We start from the raw sequence: 18,601 nt of genomic DNA, 5'->3' as shown, positions 1-18,601 counted from the left end.
ACAACCCTCATCCGCTATAAAAATGAACGGAGGGTGGGCGTACTTATATCGGTGAGACAGCTTGTATGCGCATATTTGGTTGTGTGTCACCAGGACCAAATGTTAGGCAGCACCTGGGGACGGGCGTGGCTTATACAGGGGCAAAAAAGCATGGGGAAAACGTGAGCACAGAATTTACAGGAAAAGTGCGCTGAATTCTGGTGTTTTTATTCGTTAAATTATTTTTTTCAACACACCATGCGTGGAGGAAAAATAAAACGCTTTGGACAGTAACCAGAATTGGAGAAATAGATCTTCAAGTGGTTTAAAGTTCAGAGACAAAATGGATATGGAGTGACTCAGCTAAGTGTTCATTTGCAAGCGCTGAAGATTGCACAAGCGGAAAAATATGAAGGGTTCAGTGCTTTCACAGGTTGGTGTACATGTTTTCTTCCCACGTACTGTATTTTTTCTTTTTATTTAAAAGCATATACGCAAAGTATATACGGTAATTAGTAACGAGACAGACCCTTTCAGATTACCAAACTTATTTTGGGTTTCAGTAATCTTGGGGTTAACAGAATTACTTTATAATGATGTAACTGTAATGGATTACTGTTTTTCAGTAATCACGCCCAATACTGCTGGACGCAATGTAGGCCAGGTTGTCTTTTGGACAAACATTCCCAAAGTGACACACATTCAAGAACATCTTTCCGGCTCAATACCGAATGAAAACAGGATTACATAATGAACCTCTACTGAATAACATTCCGTCTACGTACAAAAACATGGCATACAGCAGCCTGCTCTAAATCTGATTTCGTCATTTTTTTAGGTTAATGAATAAACCACCAACAGTAGAGTCAGGTTGGAAACAATCGTAACAATCATTAGATGTCACAGCTTAACTAACTGACTAATTCAAGCGCAAATCTTAAATAGCAATACTATTATTTTTCTCTTTTAAGTATTTATTATGTGTTTATCCTAGAGTTTTGGTTCTAATCTCGTTGAAAACAATGTTCAATACATTGTTATCAATGACAATAAAGACAATTCTAATTGTATTTCTAAAACGGTTAAACTCGTCCCTTCGCTACATCATTTACTGACAGCTAGAAGCAAAATGGCAACCTCCCTGAGATGGATAAAAACAGTCTACACAATATTATTCAATGAGACTCATACAATATATTATTGTTGGGAAATTCTATTGATTGACTTTTCCCATACTAAAGTTTGGTAAAACGTGTTAATTTAATGTGAAATAGTAAAAGATTATGTAATGGCAATTTCACCTTAATAGGCTTTCCATCAGGCGTGAGCACTTCTTCAGAAAGTTCCATCATCTTTAGGGCCATGAGCGCAATGGGCTTAGCATGACTGTCCACCTTTTTGTGTAGACCTCCTGCCACACAATAGGCATCACCGATGGTCTCTATCTGGAGGGAGAATGAAAGGTTTATTTACATGTACTGGTTTTCCAAATGAATTCTGGCTTTAATTTGAAGAAAAACATTGACAAAAACGAGCATTTCTTTAATCACATTCTTGACAGTTCTTTAAATGACATTTTTAAACAATTGCGCTGCACATAAATGTGAAAAACAAGTAACTCCTTATATGGAAAACTGCCAACCTATGATGCATTCAGGTCAAACAAGTTTGGATTAAACAGATTGAAGAGTACATGCGACGAAAGGTGAACCTCGAAACCAGAGGGAAAACAGTTATTATTTCATAGTTTGTGAGTTAAGATTATTTGGAGAGTAACTGTGTTTATCTGTAAAAAAAAATTTACACCGTTTATGTCAAGTCATGTTTATTTTTATAGCCCTCAATCACAAAAAGTATCAAAGGGCTGCACAGACCACAGACTACTACAGACTACAGACTAATTGCTACACAATCCTCTGATCTAAAACCTACATGAGGGCAGGGAAAAACTCAAAACCTCAGTATGAGGTAAATGACGAAACCTTGAGAAGGGACCACACATGAGGTAATCCCCCTTCTAGAATGACCAGGCTGCAATGGATGTTGCAATACACAAACGTCCGACGCTTCCCTGGCTGATACGAAGGAGAAAGATGATTTGAGATGTCGCTGTATTCTGTCGTGCAACTGAAAACGAGCTCTAAAAGCTCAACGGAAGAATACAATATACGGAGACTCAATGTGACAAAAATGCACTTTTAAATTAATCAAAATTAATAGATAAAAAATCAAATAAATAATAAAAATTACTATTACTTTTAAAAAGAAGGAAAAAAACAAATGAAGAAAAATAGGACGGGATAAAAGAGAACATTTAAAAAAGAAAAATTAAGACAAAAATAAAACTCAAGAAAAGTGAAAAATAAAGAGAGAAAAAATTTCAATTTTTTTCAATTTTCCTTTATCTCCAATTCCTTTTGCTTTCTTTCCCTTAATTTTCTTTTTATTCCCGTTTTTCCTTATTTCTTCTACCCTATTTGTTATTCCTGCAAAAAACATATTTTTTTCCCTTTATTTTAGTCTTACTTTGTGAAAGGCTGAATAAAAAGCGAAAGAAAATGGGTTCTTTGTAGTCCTCCTTGGACTCATTTTTGGTCGCACTACACCTTACAGCGACTTCTAGTGGGCGAACACTCTCTTTAACAACAGCAAATTATTTTTAACGGCGCTTTTTCTACGGTACAACCCAATTTGCCCCAAACTCACCCGGACCCTAGCTTCAGCGGCCCCAAACTCAATTAAGTTTTGAGACTGTTGACCTAAACCCAAGAAGTCCTCGTAAATATTGTTTCTATCAGTTACAAACCATGTTTGTCCATCGTAATTCTTTTGATCCCACTTTTGTTTCTTGTGGTTTGCTTGAGGTCACTGTATTTGAGATGCTCCGTCCAATGGAAGCTGTTATTCTCTCGTTAGCATTTGAGCTTTTTGAGCGCATTGCTTTTCGTTCGGTGGCTATGTTCAAGTGCAGGACAGAAGCCCGACCTTCGGCCTTCTGATTTATTCAGAGTATGAGAATGTCGGGAGGGACCGGTCTTGCTTTTCAAGACTGGATATGATCTCCTGACTCGTCCCCTTCATTTGCCGAAAGAATGAACATTCCGAATGTATTTGGACGGTGGCCACCCGGTCTCACTCTAATAGGTGCAGGATATTTAGTTGGTTGTCTCAATTTGCAGTTCCCGTTTTAATGTCTTGATAAGGATTACTAACTTGAATTTCGTCTTTGCGCACGTGTCTCAATGCAGGTGACATCTTTCCTAGACATCTGCAATGTCTTTTTTTTTTTTTTTTTTTTTCAAGAAAATGTAAAAGTTCACTCACACACACACAGACCAGGATCTGTCGTCACTTTCGTTGGGGGGGTTTTGCTTATTCACTTGGTGCTGTCTCCTGCTGACTTTTGACATGTTTGTTTGTACATACTATAAATATCTATATAATAAAAAAAAAAAAAAAAGATGAGTCAGCGGACCAGCGTCTGACCTGCAGCATGTCAACCCCTGCTTTTACCAGCTGGCAGAGATGGGAAGCAGCGTCGTGGACGTCATAGACTTTCTGGACTAGTTTACAGGCTGGGGGCGTCGTTGGTGTCATGCTCTTTCCGGACATCTTCAACATCTTACTTAGTGTTTACTATTCTGTGTACAGTATTGATAATGGTAATTCACCCTGGTCAATCCTGGAAGGGGGGATTACCACATGTGAGGTCCTTTCTCAAGGTTTCTCTTTTTTCCTCACGCTGAGGTTTTTGAGTTGTTCCTTGCCCGCATGCTGGTTTAAGATCAGGTAATTGTGTAATTTTGTAATTGTAATCCTGTGCATTCTTTTTTGACATTTTTGTGATTAAGGGCTATATAAATAAATGTGACTTGAAACGTCGTCAACATGAAACACAGGTCATTATTCATAGTACAAGGCAAAAACAGGTGTAAGTTCACCAATAAGTGTTCTATATAAATGTTTAGCATTTATTTGAAATTTAAGTTAAAAAATATTGCAAAATAATACTACTTTTGGGGTTTTGGGTGTCACTTCCAGTTCCGCGATTGGGTTATCAACAGTGGTCTTATGCAGTGACTGACAGGACTGTTGCATGTCAAAGCCAAATTCATATGTTTTTATGAGTGTTTCTTTGATGTTCTATAACTATATTTTGTAATAATATGTAAAGTTTACGCACTATATTTTTGCAAACATATTGGCACATTGTCAATGCATTGTGTTGCATTGTTGCAGTGTTCACCATCCAGGAAAGGGAATTAAAGCTATAATAACACATGCCCTGTGGTCACGGTGCTTCTTCGGTCATTTACCTGGGTGTCATATCGACACTACAGCCAAAGTTCAAAGCAGTGTATAGTTTTGAGAAACACGCCTTAAAGAGTCTAGCAGCATGTAATTTTACTTCATCATCAAGATCTACTTTTCCTATAGTATAGGAACTGTTCCTTCAGAGTCTCAAACGACCAAGATAGAGGTGTGATGTTTAACTACGACTGTTTTTCTGCTGCGTATAAAGCAAATATAAACACAAGACTGGTTCTGAAGCCCTCACACTTAATTGTTTGATTGCGGGTTGCCATGTCAATCTGTTTGCCTGCAATGCATTGATTATGCGTAAGAGAGACTGCAGTTCGGTATGGATTGCTCAAACAAACACATTATTTATAGATGTCCGTGCTTTGTTTCCGGTCTACTCACTTTATAAACGTCGAGAATGCCACACTGGTAGTCGAAGCGAGTGTAGAGCTCGTTGAGCATAGAGATGACCTGCATAGGTGTGCACTGCGCGCACACGGCAGTGAAGCCAACAATGTCGGAGAACAGCATGGTGACGTCATCAAACTTGCGGGCCGGCACATGTTGACCCTGCCATAGTTTCTGTGCCACGTCGCCAGGAAAGATGGAATACAATAGGTCCACCGTTCGTCTCTTTTCCTCCTCCAAAGCCTGGTGAGTGCGCTCTAACGTAGCCTAAGAACAAGGAGGAAAATAAATGATTTGGATTGTCTTTTTGCTTTTTGTCATTGATAACATCAAAGTAATACATTGTGTGCAACAAGATTAAACACTTATACTTGGACACAGAATTGGATAGAAAAAACACATCGAGTAATCAATACAGCCCCAAAAAAATCATTTGCTGCTCTCTGCCCAGTCCTGATACCTTTTTCTATACATTCTATACACTCATTTTTAAAATTTCCGTTTGGGGAGCTGGATGAAAATCCCTAATGATCACATTACACCAGTTTTAAAATTGCTGCAACGACTCCCGTGAGTCTTAGGATCGGTTTTAAGGTGCTTTACTCGATTTGAAATGTCTTAAAGGTCTTGAGCAATTTTATCTATCTGATTTGCTTTTATTATATCATCCATCACGGTCCCTAAGGTCTACTGGCAGCAGTTTGTTAATGGTTTCTCGTGTGAAGACCAGAAGCCATAGTGAAGCAGCATTCACTTCAGACACAGAATATCAGGTCCTCAAGGACTTTTCATTTTGTTTTTATTGTAATTTAACCTCTGTGTGTGTGTGTGTGTGTGTGTGTGTGTGTGTGTGTGTGTGTGTGTGTGTGTGTGTGTGTGTGTGTGTGTGTGTGTGTGTGTGTGTGTGTGTGTGTGTGTGTGTGTGTGTGTGTGTGTGTGTGTGTGTGTGTGTGTGTGTGTGTGTGGTTTTTGGCTGGACCCAAGTGAAGAAAAGCAGGAAGTGAGGAAGGGGGAGCTCAAAATAAGGATGGCATTCAATAACAAAACCAGGATCAAGGTAACAAACAAAGAAGGGGTCACAAAACAAACAAACGCATCCAAACAAAATCAAACCTGATAATATCCAAACCAGAAACAAGGACCAAACTGGACATGATAAATGAAGACAGGAAAGACAAGAACCGACTCAGTGTACTGTCCAAGCAATCAATATATATTCTTGGGCATAGGTGTGTCCTGTTCCACACCTTGTTGGCGCCCTCTGGGGGAATCTAGCTCAATGTTTAATACAGCATGTTGAGTGGCAATTCATTGGCTGAAAAGTGCTTTGCAAAAAAAAATCTGATTTGAAATCCGATGTGATTTGTATGCAGTCCCCGGGGCCATAGTTTGGCCCTCCCTGACCTAGTATGTGTCTGCACGATTTTGGTTTGCGCGTGGGCGTGCTCTTCTGAGTCAGTCTAATGTAGTGCGCTACCACTATCTTCCAGGCCTCTCTAACAAAACATGTCTGTTTATGAACGTGTCCCAGGAGAGGAGCAGCAGCGGCCAGAGAGGATGAAGCATCGAGCGGATGCACAGATTGGGTCAGGACCCGACACCTTGCTCACGGATGCTATGAAAGCAAATTAGGGGAGCGAGTCCCAGGAGCATGGCTCAATCCAGTCAGCCTGCCAATGTTAAATTTTACTCATTACTGGAGGAGATGCAATATATTTGCCGTAGTTGCTGAAAAAGAGGCATGAGCAGATCACTGCAAAACGATGTGTGTTTAGTCTGTTAAAGGAAAGCCATCATGCATTTTTAAGCAAGGGGCGCCACAAGTTTATTCATTTATTAATTTTTATTCAATATCACAGCTGAAATGTATTTGTATTTTTATTAGTCCTTAGCAGAGTCATTTACATTATTTGTTTTTACAATAAATATAACACGATTGTATTTGCTTTTGTGTGGCTTATTCTAAAATAAATGGAAATAAACCATTAAGTATTGTGTTTTAGAATTTCAATTGCAAATGTTAGAGCAATTGATGATTTTGCAGTCTTTATGTATGCCTGAAATGATCAAAAATTTTCTCTCTCTATATATCCATCCATCCATCCATTATCTACACAGCTTATCCTCAGTAGGGTCGCAGGGGTGCTGGAGCCCATCCCAGCTGTCTTTGGGCAGTGGGCAGGGGACACCCTGAATTGTTTGCCAGCCAGTCGCAGGGCACACAGGGACATATATACACATGTATATTGTGGGTGTGTTTTGTGTGTAGTGTGGTGTTGGAATCCTTAACCACTAGAGTTATAGGGGCACTATTTCCTGTGGTGTGTCTAAGGCAAATACAGCCTAGCGGCCCATCCCTCTCCAAGCCAAGAAATGTTTCCACCCAGTATCAGACCGGGAACCTTTCTTTTGTGTGTAAGGTGAATGTGCTAACCTGTTTGTGTTTGTTTATCTTTAAATTGTCCCCCAATGGTTTATTAAAAAATCGTGTAAAGAATAATCTCTATTTAAATCTAGTAATATAAAATGTATCTTTCATGTAAAAAAAATAAACATACCTCTAAAATCATTTTTGGTCTACTGTCACGATTGCCGAAGTGAAGACACCTGCAGCAGTCGTGTGGCGCGCTGGGGCGAGCTCCCTGATTGGCTGACGTTTTGTTCTTATGCGGTCAGCGCCCAGACCAGTTTGTCCGAACGTACCTCTGTGTTCCTGTGTGTTTTTTGCCAGATTATCAAGTACTAAAGACTACTCTCTGTTTTGATTCCTGCCTTCGGTTCCGACCTGTTTTCTGCCCCGCGTTACGACCTTCTCTCCTGCCCTGGCCATCGACCTGTCCGCTAAGATTGATTCTGCTTACCTGTCACGGAACTGCCGTTCCACCCAACGCTGCTAGCGACCGACGTCCGCCGGCTACCTAAGCCAGCTCTGTCAACTAGTCAATAAAGATTCCTTTCAACTGTACGCATTTGAGTCCAAGATTCCATTCTGGGTTCTGACATCTACTTATTATTTCATGCATTTCTAAAATGATAAGCTGTCTTGTTATAATGTTGTTCATACTAGGTTGTAAATGTTGTAAATGAAAAAAAAAAAAGGCACAATCAACCACTACAATATCACGCCAGTTAAACATCAACTGTTTTGGATAATCACCGTGACCCATCACAAAGTGAGCTATTTTCAAAACCATTCCGCAGGCTATTAAGGTGTTCTTCGGGGGCTACCTGCTGCCAGGGAGTACCATGTTGGAGCACTACCCAATACAGCGACATATTACACAGTGTCCCTTTGAATATTTCCTGACCTCCGAATTAATGTTTCATGACAGTGATTGCTTTAAGTGTAGCCTACAATAATTTGGAATAATTTGAAATTGTATTTTCTACTTTCCTGCATAACAATTGTACCTTAAGTTTGTCCATTCGCTTTTTGAGGCCATCCTGAGCTTTGGCCTGCTCCCCCACTAGGATGACGTCCCGCGTGGCATCGTGAATGGGGATGTCTGAAAGATGGAGGCCACGCCCCATCAATTCCTCCAGTTTGTCCACGCGTGGCGAGCCCAGGAACATCAGGGAGCACGACTCCGGCACGTGGATCATCTGACCCTTGAGCTCTATCACCTAGCAATGAATTGACATGCAAATCAAAATTAAGTTAAAGCTCTCTAAGTAATTTTGCACAAATGCGCAATATGAAATTCATTTTTGCACATCCATTAGCAAGAATTATAGGCTTGAATAGCTTAATTATGTAGATATTTGGGAAAATCGAATAGACGAAATATAGAAATGCTTATTTGACCACAGAAGGAAGCTATCAGCTACAAAGTATATACAACCATACTGTTCTTAAGTCAAACATGTTGAAACTTGAGGATATACTTAAGCTTAAATCTATTAGTATGCAAATTATAAGATATAATAATAATATTTATAGCAAATAAGCATCAACTCCCAAGAAATATTCAACGGTTTGTCATGATTGCCGATTGAGCGCAGCTGCGGCAGCTTAATTGTCGCCAACAGCCCGGACAGCTGATTGGCTGTCACTCTCTTTTTAAACCCCCGGCTTCCTCTTGGAAGCTGTCAGATCGTTATGCGAACTGTTGCCTTCAGCTCAGTAAGCCTTTTCGTCCGACTTTGTTTCTGCCCTGCTTTTTTCTGCCTGATCTTTGTTGCCAACCAGTTTCCGGACCTGACTACGCCCTGTTCTGCCTGCCTGTTACCAGACCTGTTTTGCCCCGTTACCTGCCTGCCTCCTGCTACCGACCTCGCTTACGAACTCGACACCGCCTTTGATCTCCAGTCCCGGCCAACGACTTGCTATCCACCTCGCCAGACACGGAAGTGCCATTGGATGCATGTCAAAGCCAAATTCATATGTTCCAATCCAATCACCACACACCTGCCCTTAATTATCCTAACCCTTTAGCCTAGATGGTAGGGCGCTCGCTCTGAGACTGGGAGGTCGCTGGTTAAAGCCTCGGCCGAGTCATACCTAAGACTTACAACATTGGTACTCATTGCCTCCCTGCAGTTAATGAGTTAATGCAGGCTCGGCATTAAGGGTTGGAATTGGGGGGTTTGGTCACTCCCAACACAGCAGTTGGGTCTAAAATGGCGGGGCCCTGTTTGGCTGCGGCTGCATCGGCTCGCTACAGTGTAACTGTACGGGTCAGGTGTACCGACATTTCGTTCTGTGTGCATGGTTACCAAGAATGACAATAAAAGTAAATTATTTTATTCTTTCTTCTCTTCTATAAGGATATTTTGGATAGCACGCAATGTCAGGTCATGTTAATTTCCACTGTTATTGCTGAATGTGATTTTGTTTTTGTGTCTGTTTTCTTTTTGTTATGTCATTTGCTGGTGGTTTAGTGCCCACTTTTTTGGTCGTTACTTTGTTACTCGCATTTCCATTTCCGTTTAGTCGTTCTTTCTGGTTTGGGTCATTTCAGGTTTGATTTTGTTTGGATATTTTGTTGTTTTGTTATCCCTTGTTTCTTTGTTCCTCATGTTATGATAAAATATTATCCTTTTTTGAGCACTCCAGCCTCAGTTCCTGCTTCCCGCCTTGGGTCCACTCTACTTGGACATGTTTTTAGATAATTACTCAATTCTACGTGTTGGCGCTGAGCCCTTCAGTTTGCAGGTAGCTTAATTTACAGGCATTGTAGGAAATATTGTGTTTGGTTAAAGCAGTCTTGAACTATTGAACCTAGACACAAAATATTATTTGGCCGACGGGCTATCAGTTTGACACTTGTGATGTAAAGGAAAATCAAAACCACTTGGTCGAAAGGTACAACGTTGAAAAGCCATTTTCCTGCAGGAAAAAAATGAAATAGGGGTGTACAGTTAAAATCTTCTGCTTAGGCACACTCCTTTAAAGCAAATGTTTATATATTATATCATTGTATTATACAGCTGTTGTTCTGCAAATGTTTTTTTGTTTCCTATTGTTAATTACTAGTTGATGTTGTGCTGTGCTTAAATAAAGCCTCAAACAATCTTCACCTACAATTTAAATGTGCACACACACGTACGCACACTTAGTGGAAGAATCTCCTCCATCCTCTTTCTGTCTCTCCATAGTGTCAGATAGATTATTCCGCCGCTGATTACACTGCAGCCCTGCTTTATTTATAGCACAAGGCTCTCCTCTGTCTGCATAATACATACAATCTACATTACACATGCACAACAGCACATTTTGCTACACACAAACGCACACTCGCCAGGGAGACGTCTCTTTTCCAGGAAACAAAATAAGAGACAAGATTTTGCAGGGTTCAAGTTCTTGATTTAGCAAATTTTCATATACAGGTGGGTGGACACATAAATAGTAATGTGGCAAACGGATTTGTCCGATAAAGGAGACGTTTAATGACGGATTAAAAACAGAAGTTGGCCCGGAAAGGCATGGGTGCCACCCGGCTGTACTTGCCCAAGACACGCCACAGGAAATGATCCCCCTACGACCATAGTAGTCAAGGGATCCAACCAGGTTCAAGCCATGTGCTTCATAACCATTACATCTGACTTTGATTCAAAGATGATTAATTTTATGTAAAGATTAAAGCTAAACCTTTGACAGTGCATGCCTGTGTTCTCCTTGAAAAACTAGCCCAAAGATTTTCCGTTGTTTTCAATTGATAAAAGAGGAAATTTGCCAATCCATCAATACATTTCCAATAACATTTCTGTTATGATCCATATTGTTAGAATATGATATAATAAAATTGTGAATGTGCTTAATTGATGTTAAAAGTGACAATAAAAATTGTTCAAAACAAACAAAAACAAAAATTCAATACAAAGACCACTTGGTCTTTAAAAACCTCCATCTTAAAACTGTATTCCAAGATTTTAGACAAGAACATGCAAAGATACAGGACATGTATTTTGCAATACAGTATATATATATATATATATATATATATATATATATATATATATATATATATATATATATATATATATATGGAGGCCCTGACGGAAACCGGAGTATATATATATATATATATATATATATATATATATATGGAAACCGGAGTATATATATATATATATATATATATATATATATATATATATATATATATATATATATATATATATATATATATATATATATATATATATATATATATATATATATATATATATATATATATACTCCGGTTTCCGTCAGGGCCTCCAAGGCCTTCTCTGCTGGCTGAAAAAAAAATATATGATTACTGTGATGTTTATTATATTTTGTCCATCAATGCTTCTTAAAGAATTCAAAATTGTCTGTCAGCTTCCTTTCATTGCTTCTCTCAGGTTGCGCTGTTTTGAGACGTGTGCTTTTATATACAAGCATTTAACCAATCATTTCAGCCATTTCTTGTTGCCAGGCTCTGAAATCTACCTGGATGCCTTCACAATCAGTTCTGCAGGGCCTACGGCATAACATTAGAGTCGATAAGCTGTTCAGATTTTAATGTGCGGACCAGGGCCTTCTAGCAGGCGTGAGAAAACGTCAGTAGTTTCACAAACTATGCTTGGCTAGGGAGCGGTATCAAAAGTATCACAATGAAAAGGTGAAAAGAAAGATCCTCTTGTCCACTGCTTCTGTCAAACAGACATTTTCAGTTCTGAATCAAATTATTTGTGCTTTTTTAATGTGTTGCAGCTGTAGCTGCAGTAAAAGTTTTTTAGCCATCAATTACTTATTGAGGGTTAGACGTCGGACATAGCACTACTGAAAGCCTAGGTGGGAAATGCATGGCCTGCCAATGGCTAGCACAGATAGCTGAGCTATGCATGCAATTTATATTATGTCTGAACTTGCTGGGTATAATTTCTTTATACCTTTTAACTCGGCAACCTCATTTGTTTCTTTGTTAGAAGCATAGATCTGCACTCATCTCAGCAGGATTTGTGTTGGTCTGCCTGAGCATCCATTTGACTCAGCAGTCTACCATGCTTGATTCTTTCATTACACAGAGGAAGAGGTGAACAATTAGTGGGGTTATTTGGATGGTTAAAAAAAAACAAGGCGAAGTCTGGACAATGTGAATTAATGGTCGTAGAGGATTTCTGAATGCATGAAAAATGTTTTCTATGTGTAACACTTTTACTGCTTGGGAAGATTTGTGCATGCAATGTATGTGAGGATAAAGAAAATGATGATTTCAATTATGTATGAAATGCCCCAATTTCTACAATGATTATGTATGTTCAGTATAGAATGGGCACACTCATTATATAATTGTGACAAGTATGTGTATGACAGAGTGCATCGGCGTGTCACTAAGTCTCGGTTTGGATGCACCTGCTCTGTGATGGGCTAAGAGGTTTGTGAAAGGAGACAAACAGCATTGTGAAAACCAAGGCACACAACATGCAGGTATAAAGTTGTGGAAAATTTTAAAGCAGGAATAGGATACCATAAGATTTCACATCTTTTACACATCTTTTGGTGCGCTGTGCAAGCAATAATATCCAAATAGAGAGCGTAAAACCACGGCAAACTTACCAAGACCTAGCCTTCTGTGTGAATTTTAGGCACAAACAAGGAGAAAACTAATCAAAGTAACCCAGAGGCCCATGATTACATTGAATGACCTGCAGGCATATAAACCTGAGGTGGGATAATCTGTGCAAAAGGCAGTTGTCCTCTGCATAAATCTGCCCTTTGCAGAAGAGTGGCAGGAAGAAAGCCCTTTCTAAAAAGGCTCATTTTGCAAGAAGCCACATGGGAGACACAAATATGTGGAACAAGGTGCTCCGGTCAGATAAGACTAATATTGAATGTTTTGTGCTAAATGCAAAGCGTTTGGTTTGGCGCAAGTGAAACGCCGCTCATCATCCTGAAAACACCATCCCCACTGAAAAATATGGTGTCATTCTCCGGGGTTGCTCTTCCTCAACAGGGACTGGGAAAATCGTTACAGTTGATGGAATGATGGATGAAGCCAAATACTGGTCGATTCTGGCAGAAATTCTGAACAACAACCCTAAACATAAGGCAAAATCCACAATGGAATAGTTTATAATAAACAATATGAAGACGTTACAATGGCTTAGCCAATTCAATAGAGCCGGGGTTGGTAATCGTATGGCTTACGAGCCATAAATGGCTCTTTTCATGAGTACATAAGGCTCAGAGATAAAATGCAACTATTTCAAATTCCTCTGTGGAGTTTTCAAGTCAGGTGACTTCACCCGACTTTGGTACATATTAAGCCAAAGCAAGACTGTTCAGATTGATAGTTCAAGCAAGTCTTTTTAGGGCATATCTCAAATTACAGTTCACTGTCAGGGTTTCACACCAACATACCCCGTTTTGGCAGTAGGTCGCGAAGAAACCCTTTAAATGGAAGCTCATTAAACTATATATGTTCACTTTTGAGATATGTTATGATGAAAATATACTGGTACAAACTGTCAATAACTAAAAACACCAGAAAACCACTCAGAGCAATTTGATTGGGTGAGCAGTAGAGGTGGGCAGATCTCTGCACACAGCACTCCCTTCTCTCTCTTGCTCAGCACAGTCCGCGCCGAAGGTAAATATGAGGAAAACCTTATCGTTTGCAGTATTTTGTGACATTTTTACAAATGAACTTTTTTTTCGCATTTTGTTTTAAAACCGTTATTTAGGACAAAAATGACATCCAAAACAAACCTTAACAATCTTAAGTAACTAAGGGCAGGAGACAAATTTGAGTAGTATATTCATATTGATATGGGACACTGCCTCTGGCGTTTTTATTATTTCCTAGATTTGATCAAATCATTAAATCACAGAAAGTGAAGTAAAATCTACTAAAAAACTAGCTTCTGTTTGGAGAGCTGGTTTGGCAGTTTGGTTGAAATTTGTCTTGAAATATATGATGTTGCTCTCCCAAAAAATGTTTTAGTATTTTTGCTTTTATGGCTCTCTGGGTCAAAAAGGTTCCTGACCCCTGCTACAGAGCATTTGTATAAAGATCTGCAAAATGCTATGCACAAATGATCACCATCAAACCTTAAGGACCCTAAGCGTACATAGACATACCCAAAAAGACTTGTGGCTGTAATTGCAGCAAAGACAGGTTGTACAAATTATTACCTCAACGAGGGCTGAGATTTCGCAACGCCTACTTTTCAAGGCACAATATAAAATGTTGAATAAAGTTTGTCCATGATTGTGTCTAACATGTTGTTGATTATTAAAAAATACAAGTTTGAAGCCTGAGATTTAGCAGTATGTCAAGAAGTATTGTTCGGGGGCTGTTACTTTTGCAAAGCACTGCAACTGTAAATACTGTTTTTCAGTGACGTGCCTAACACTGTCTATGTCATGCTGTTCTACTGCCCACTGAGGCATGTAGTTGACCTATGTATGTGTAATCTTCCACCCTGTATTTACTGGTACACACCAAGTAAGGGCAGAGAGAGGTGGGATTTGACCTTCACAGTGGGGCTTTGGACGTATCTTGCGCAGGCAATGTCCCTGGGTGACAAAAGGAAAGAAACACACACAAGGAGACTTCAGCACTTGCCAGTGTAAGACTCTTTACCTTGGCCTGTGGCCCTCTCTTGCTGCCCTTTCTCGTGAAAATGTCAAGCCATCCTTCTAGTTTTTTGCCTTGTTCATACAAAACGTGTTGGGTAAAGCAAAAGAGGGTCAATGGACAGTGCAAACAAGCAAACAGCTGCTTGGAGTTGACAGATTGAGGCTTAAATCTTGATGGCGGCAACGTGTGAAAGAGAGATACGTTGGAGCCAAATAAATGTTAAAAGAAGGATTCATTTTCTTTTGTAAGAACTTGTCAAAATGTTAACTTAAATGTTTTGATAAATTAGAATTTTAGCTGTGACATGTTGTAAAACTATTTCCCGGAGGATTCTTAAATCACTCACAGCAAACCCAATCATCGTGAATTGGAACTTGGAAACATAAAGTCGTCAATGGCATTGAACGCAAAAGCTGGCCACCTTAACCCCATAAGTTTAATGTCTCATATTTCTAGAAATGTATGCGTCATTTATACATTTTAACAGTATCCAAACCTTACCTGACTATACATACAGAATGCAGGTGTGCCATATTAACAGAAAATCATAGTTTTACATTGGAAAAATAATACTGAATTCTGTTTTTATTCTAATTCTATGAAATGATAAAATAATAAATAATAATAATATTAATAAAAAAATAATGTGGCATTGTACACCAATAAAACAATGTAATTTTACCAGATCTCATCTCATCTCATCTCATCAGCCGTACCGCTTATCCTCATTAGGGTCGCGGGGGGGCTGGAGCCCATCCCAGCCATCAGTGGGCAGGGGACACCCTGAACTGGTTGCCAGCCAATCGCAGGGCACACAGGGACAGACAACTCATTCGCTCATTCACACTTAGGGACAATTTGGACCGGGCAATTCACCTGAAATGCATGTTTTTGGAACGTGGGAGAAAACCGGAGTGCCCGGAGGAAACCCACGCAAGCACGGGGAGAACATACAAACTCCGCACAGGAAGTCTGGAGCTGGATTTGAACCCACGACAGGTTCCCATGACATGAACTGTGCCGCACAAGCGCTAACCACTGCGCCGCCGTGCAACCCATTTTACCAGATATTTTATTTTAAATAACTTGTCTATTGTTATTAGTTGGGAACATAATTACACGGGTAAAATCAAGTTCAAACGTTACATTAACGTGGATTAAATGCACAGAATGACTAAAATTTGACACAATAACTTTCTAATGCATCAAGTCAGTTTGTACAGTATTTACCTTTCATTATCAGTGGTTTTAAACATTGTTGGACTAAATATTTAAACTTCATTTGCTGTAATCACTAATCACTAGAGCAGGGGTCGGCAAACCTGGCTCACGAGCCAGATATGCCTCTTTTCATGAGTACATTTGGTTACGAGATAAGATATGGCCCCTGCAAATGTTTTCCTGTCCCAATCCTATCAAATGCAAACCCGAAGAGACGCTGTAAATAAAAAGGTTCAGTCCAGAATATAGATGGCAATCCTGTGTATGAAAGCTTATTGAATAATGTATGATCTATGTTGAGACACTTTCAAGCACCATGTTCTGAAACCATTATTTACAGAAAAAATGACGGTCAAAATGAGCCTAGACGATCTTAATAATTGAGGAAGGGAGAGAATTTTAAGTGGTATATTTAAGGATGTAGGACACAGGTTCTGGAATTATTATTATCTCATGGATTTTATCTGATCATCAAACACCAGGCAATGATTCAAATTCGCTGAAGAATTAATTTTCATCTGGAGAGCAGGTTTGGCGGTTTTGCTGAATTTTGTCTTAAAATATATGGTCTGGGTTCCTTTAAAACAAGTATTTTGCTTTCATGGCTCTCGGGTCAAAAAGGTTCCTGACCTCTGCACTACAGGGTGTAGGAACTACCAAAAGTAGCAAAAAATATAGCCTTGCGGCAGTTTTAATATGACATTATCACTGTTATTGTTACGTTAGTAACATAAACCGCTCAAAGGACCAAAATGATATGTTTATAGTTCTTAGACACTCAAAATAAGGAAAGAAGACATCAATGGATTTGGAACTTACAAGGAGAACAGGCAAGCACACAAGCCTCAGATAAGAATTTCCAACCTGATACAAAAGCTCTCCTCGAATTCCATTTTTTAAATTGAATTTAATCAATGTTACAAAAAGCAAATTCGCCATATGAAAATCACCGAACAGCAATGTCATTTGCCGGTAGTGAAAGTGAGCATTAATAGTCAAAATAAAAAACTACCATCCTATGCAACCTCCTTTGCAGGTGTCCGATATTAAAAACAGAATAAACTCATGAATAATAGTTGGAAACCAAATACACCTCATTTACCTCAAAATTGTTCCACTCTATCTTGATACAGTATAGTATAGTCATTGTATAAGTACTAACTACATGGCTTAAACCACTCTTATGTGCAACATTTATTACCTTCTGTCACCCTGTGCCCTATCATCCTTCTGCTAGCATTCCAAGCTGTTGCTGTTGTTGAATCTAAATTAAACTGGGTCGTGTTTTTACTAAATAAGAACGATTTCTTGTCGTTTCTAAATAGGTTACAGCTTTGCAGGCTATAGAACTGATAGTTTTACTTAGGAAAAAATATCTTAAAAGAAAAAAAAACATGCAAATCAACATGGCATCATGTCATTGTCTAAAATGACCCATTACCCAAATCATGAAGCTTAAAGGCACCCAAGACCAAGCCTATCAAATGCATAGGATTAAATGAAGAAAGATTTGTCAACATGTGTTTCTGCATTTGTGCTGTGGAATGATACCCTCATGCCCGCACTTGAGTACAACAAAGATCAATCTCTATGTTAGTTCTCACCACGAAGGCCTTCATTGTTGTGACTGACTGATCCAGTCAATAAAGAACCGGATATTGCAAACAGTACCGGATTAATTTATTTGTGATGAGTTCAAGCCAATGCAAACCTCAATCCACCCACAAGATTCCTGCGGGGGCAATACATAAAGCGAATGGCTTTCATCAGAGAGCTCAATACTTGCATTTTCCTTTGCGAATAATTTTATAAAGTGCTATATATGTTGAAGTATTACTGTTTTACAGAAAATATAACATGATAAATTAAACAAAAATCGAATCAAAGTTTTGCTTTGTTTCAATATTTACAGTATTATAATTTAGCGTAGAAAATAAACAATTATACTTATACTTATGGTTTTTCCAAGCAAACATGTAATTTTCCTGAAATGTATCCTGGATTGCCGCATCTAATTTGAAATATTTGAAAAATATTGCTTACATTATCAATGACAATGAAGATAATTCGTATTCTTGTCCAATTATTGATGGGTTTTTCTTTGTTTAAATGCAAATTGTTTGGCCACAATAGGACCCGGCAGCTAGTCAAAATTAAATATGGAATGTATGATTTGTAACAGTAAAATGAACAAACAACTGTCACAGGTGGTGGCCCACCAAGCAAGCCTATGACCCCAGTGGAAGACCTGGACCTCCACCTGAATAAAAGGAGACCAGTAATGGAGGGGATGCAGGAAGCACTGTATAGTGCTGTATTTTTGGCCGAGACAGCCTACATACAGTAAATATATCACGCCATCACCCAAAAATCTATACCTCTCAATGAGATGGTCATCTCCAAAGGCTAATCAGTCTGCCCTGTCCAAAAACTATCATGTCCATATGATTTTCTAATAATTAGGGCTTCGTTGTTGAGAAAATATTCCACAATAAGGGAAATTCATTTTGAAAGCAGTAGAATGGGAGTTGGACCTATATGTACTATATTACCCATGTCAAAGACTTCAGTAATACCACCTTCGCAAGTTATTCTGCAGCTTTTAAAATTTCAAACTCGCAAAAATTCACATATTTATC

General features: G+C 39.0%; 1 protein-coding gene across 1 annotated transcript in view; it reads right to left on the bottom strand.

The window, feature by feature from the left end:
- Positions 1-18,601, bottom strand: part of gucy1a2 (guanylate cyclase 1, soluble, alpha 2) — a 53,863-nt gene that overhangs the window by 11,962 nt on the left and 23,300 nt on the right. The window contains exons 5-7 of the mRNA XM_088345211.1: positions 8,101-8,313; positions 4,684-4,956; positions 1,281-1,424 (exon numbers count right to left, since the gene is read on the bottom strand). Coding sequence (XP_088201337.1) covers positions 1,281-1,424; positions 4,684-4,956; positions 8,101-8,313 — 630 coding nt within the window. The remainder of the gene's footprint in view (positions 1-1,280; positions 1,425-4,683; positions 4,957-8,100; positions 8,314-18,601) is intronic.

This window comes from Urocampus carinirostris, chromosome 10 (genome assembly GCF_059441175.1).
Source record: "Urocampus carinirostris isolate Australia breed hairy pipefish chromosome 10, RoL_Ucar_1.0, whole genome shotgun sequence".
NCBI lineage: Eukaryota > Metazoa > Chordata > Actinopteri > Syngnathiformes > Syngnathidae > Urocampus > Urocampus carinirostris.
The sequence above is the reverse complement of the archived record's forward strand: the minus strand, read 5'-3'. Positions and strand labels throughout refer to the sequence as shown.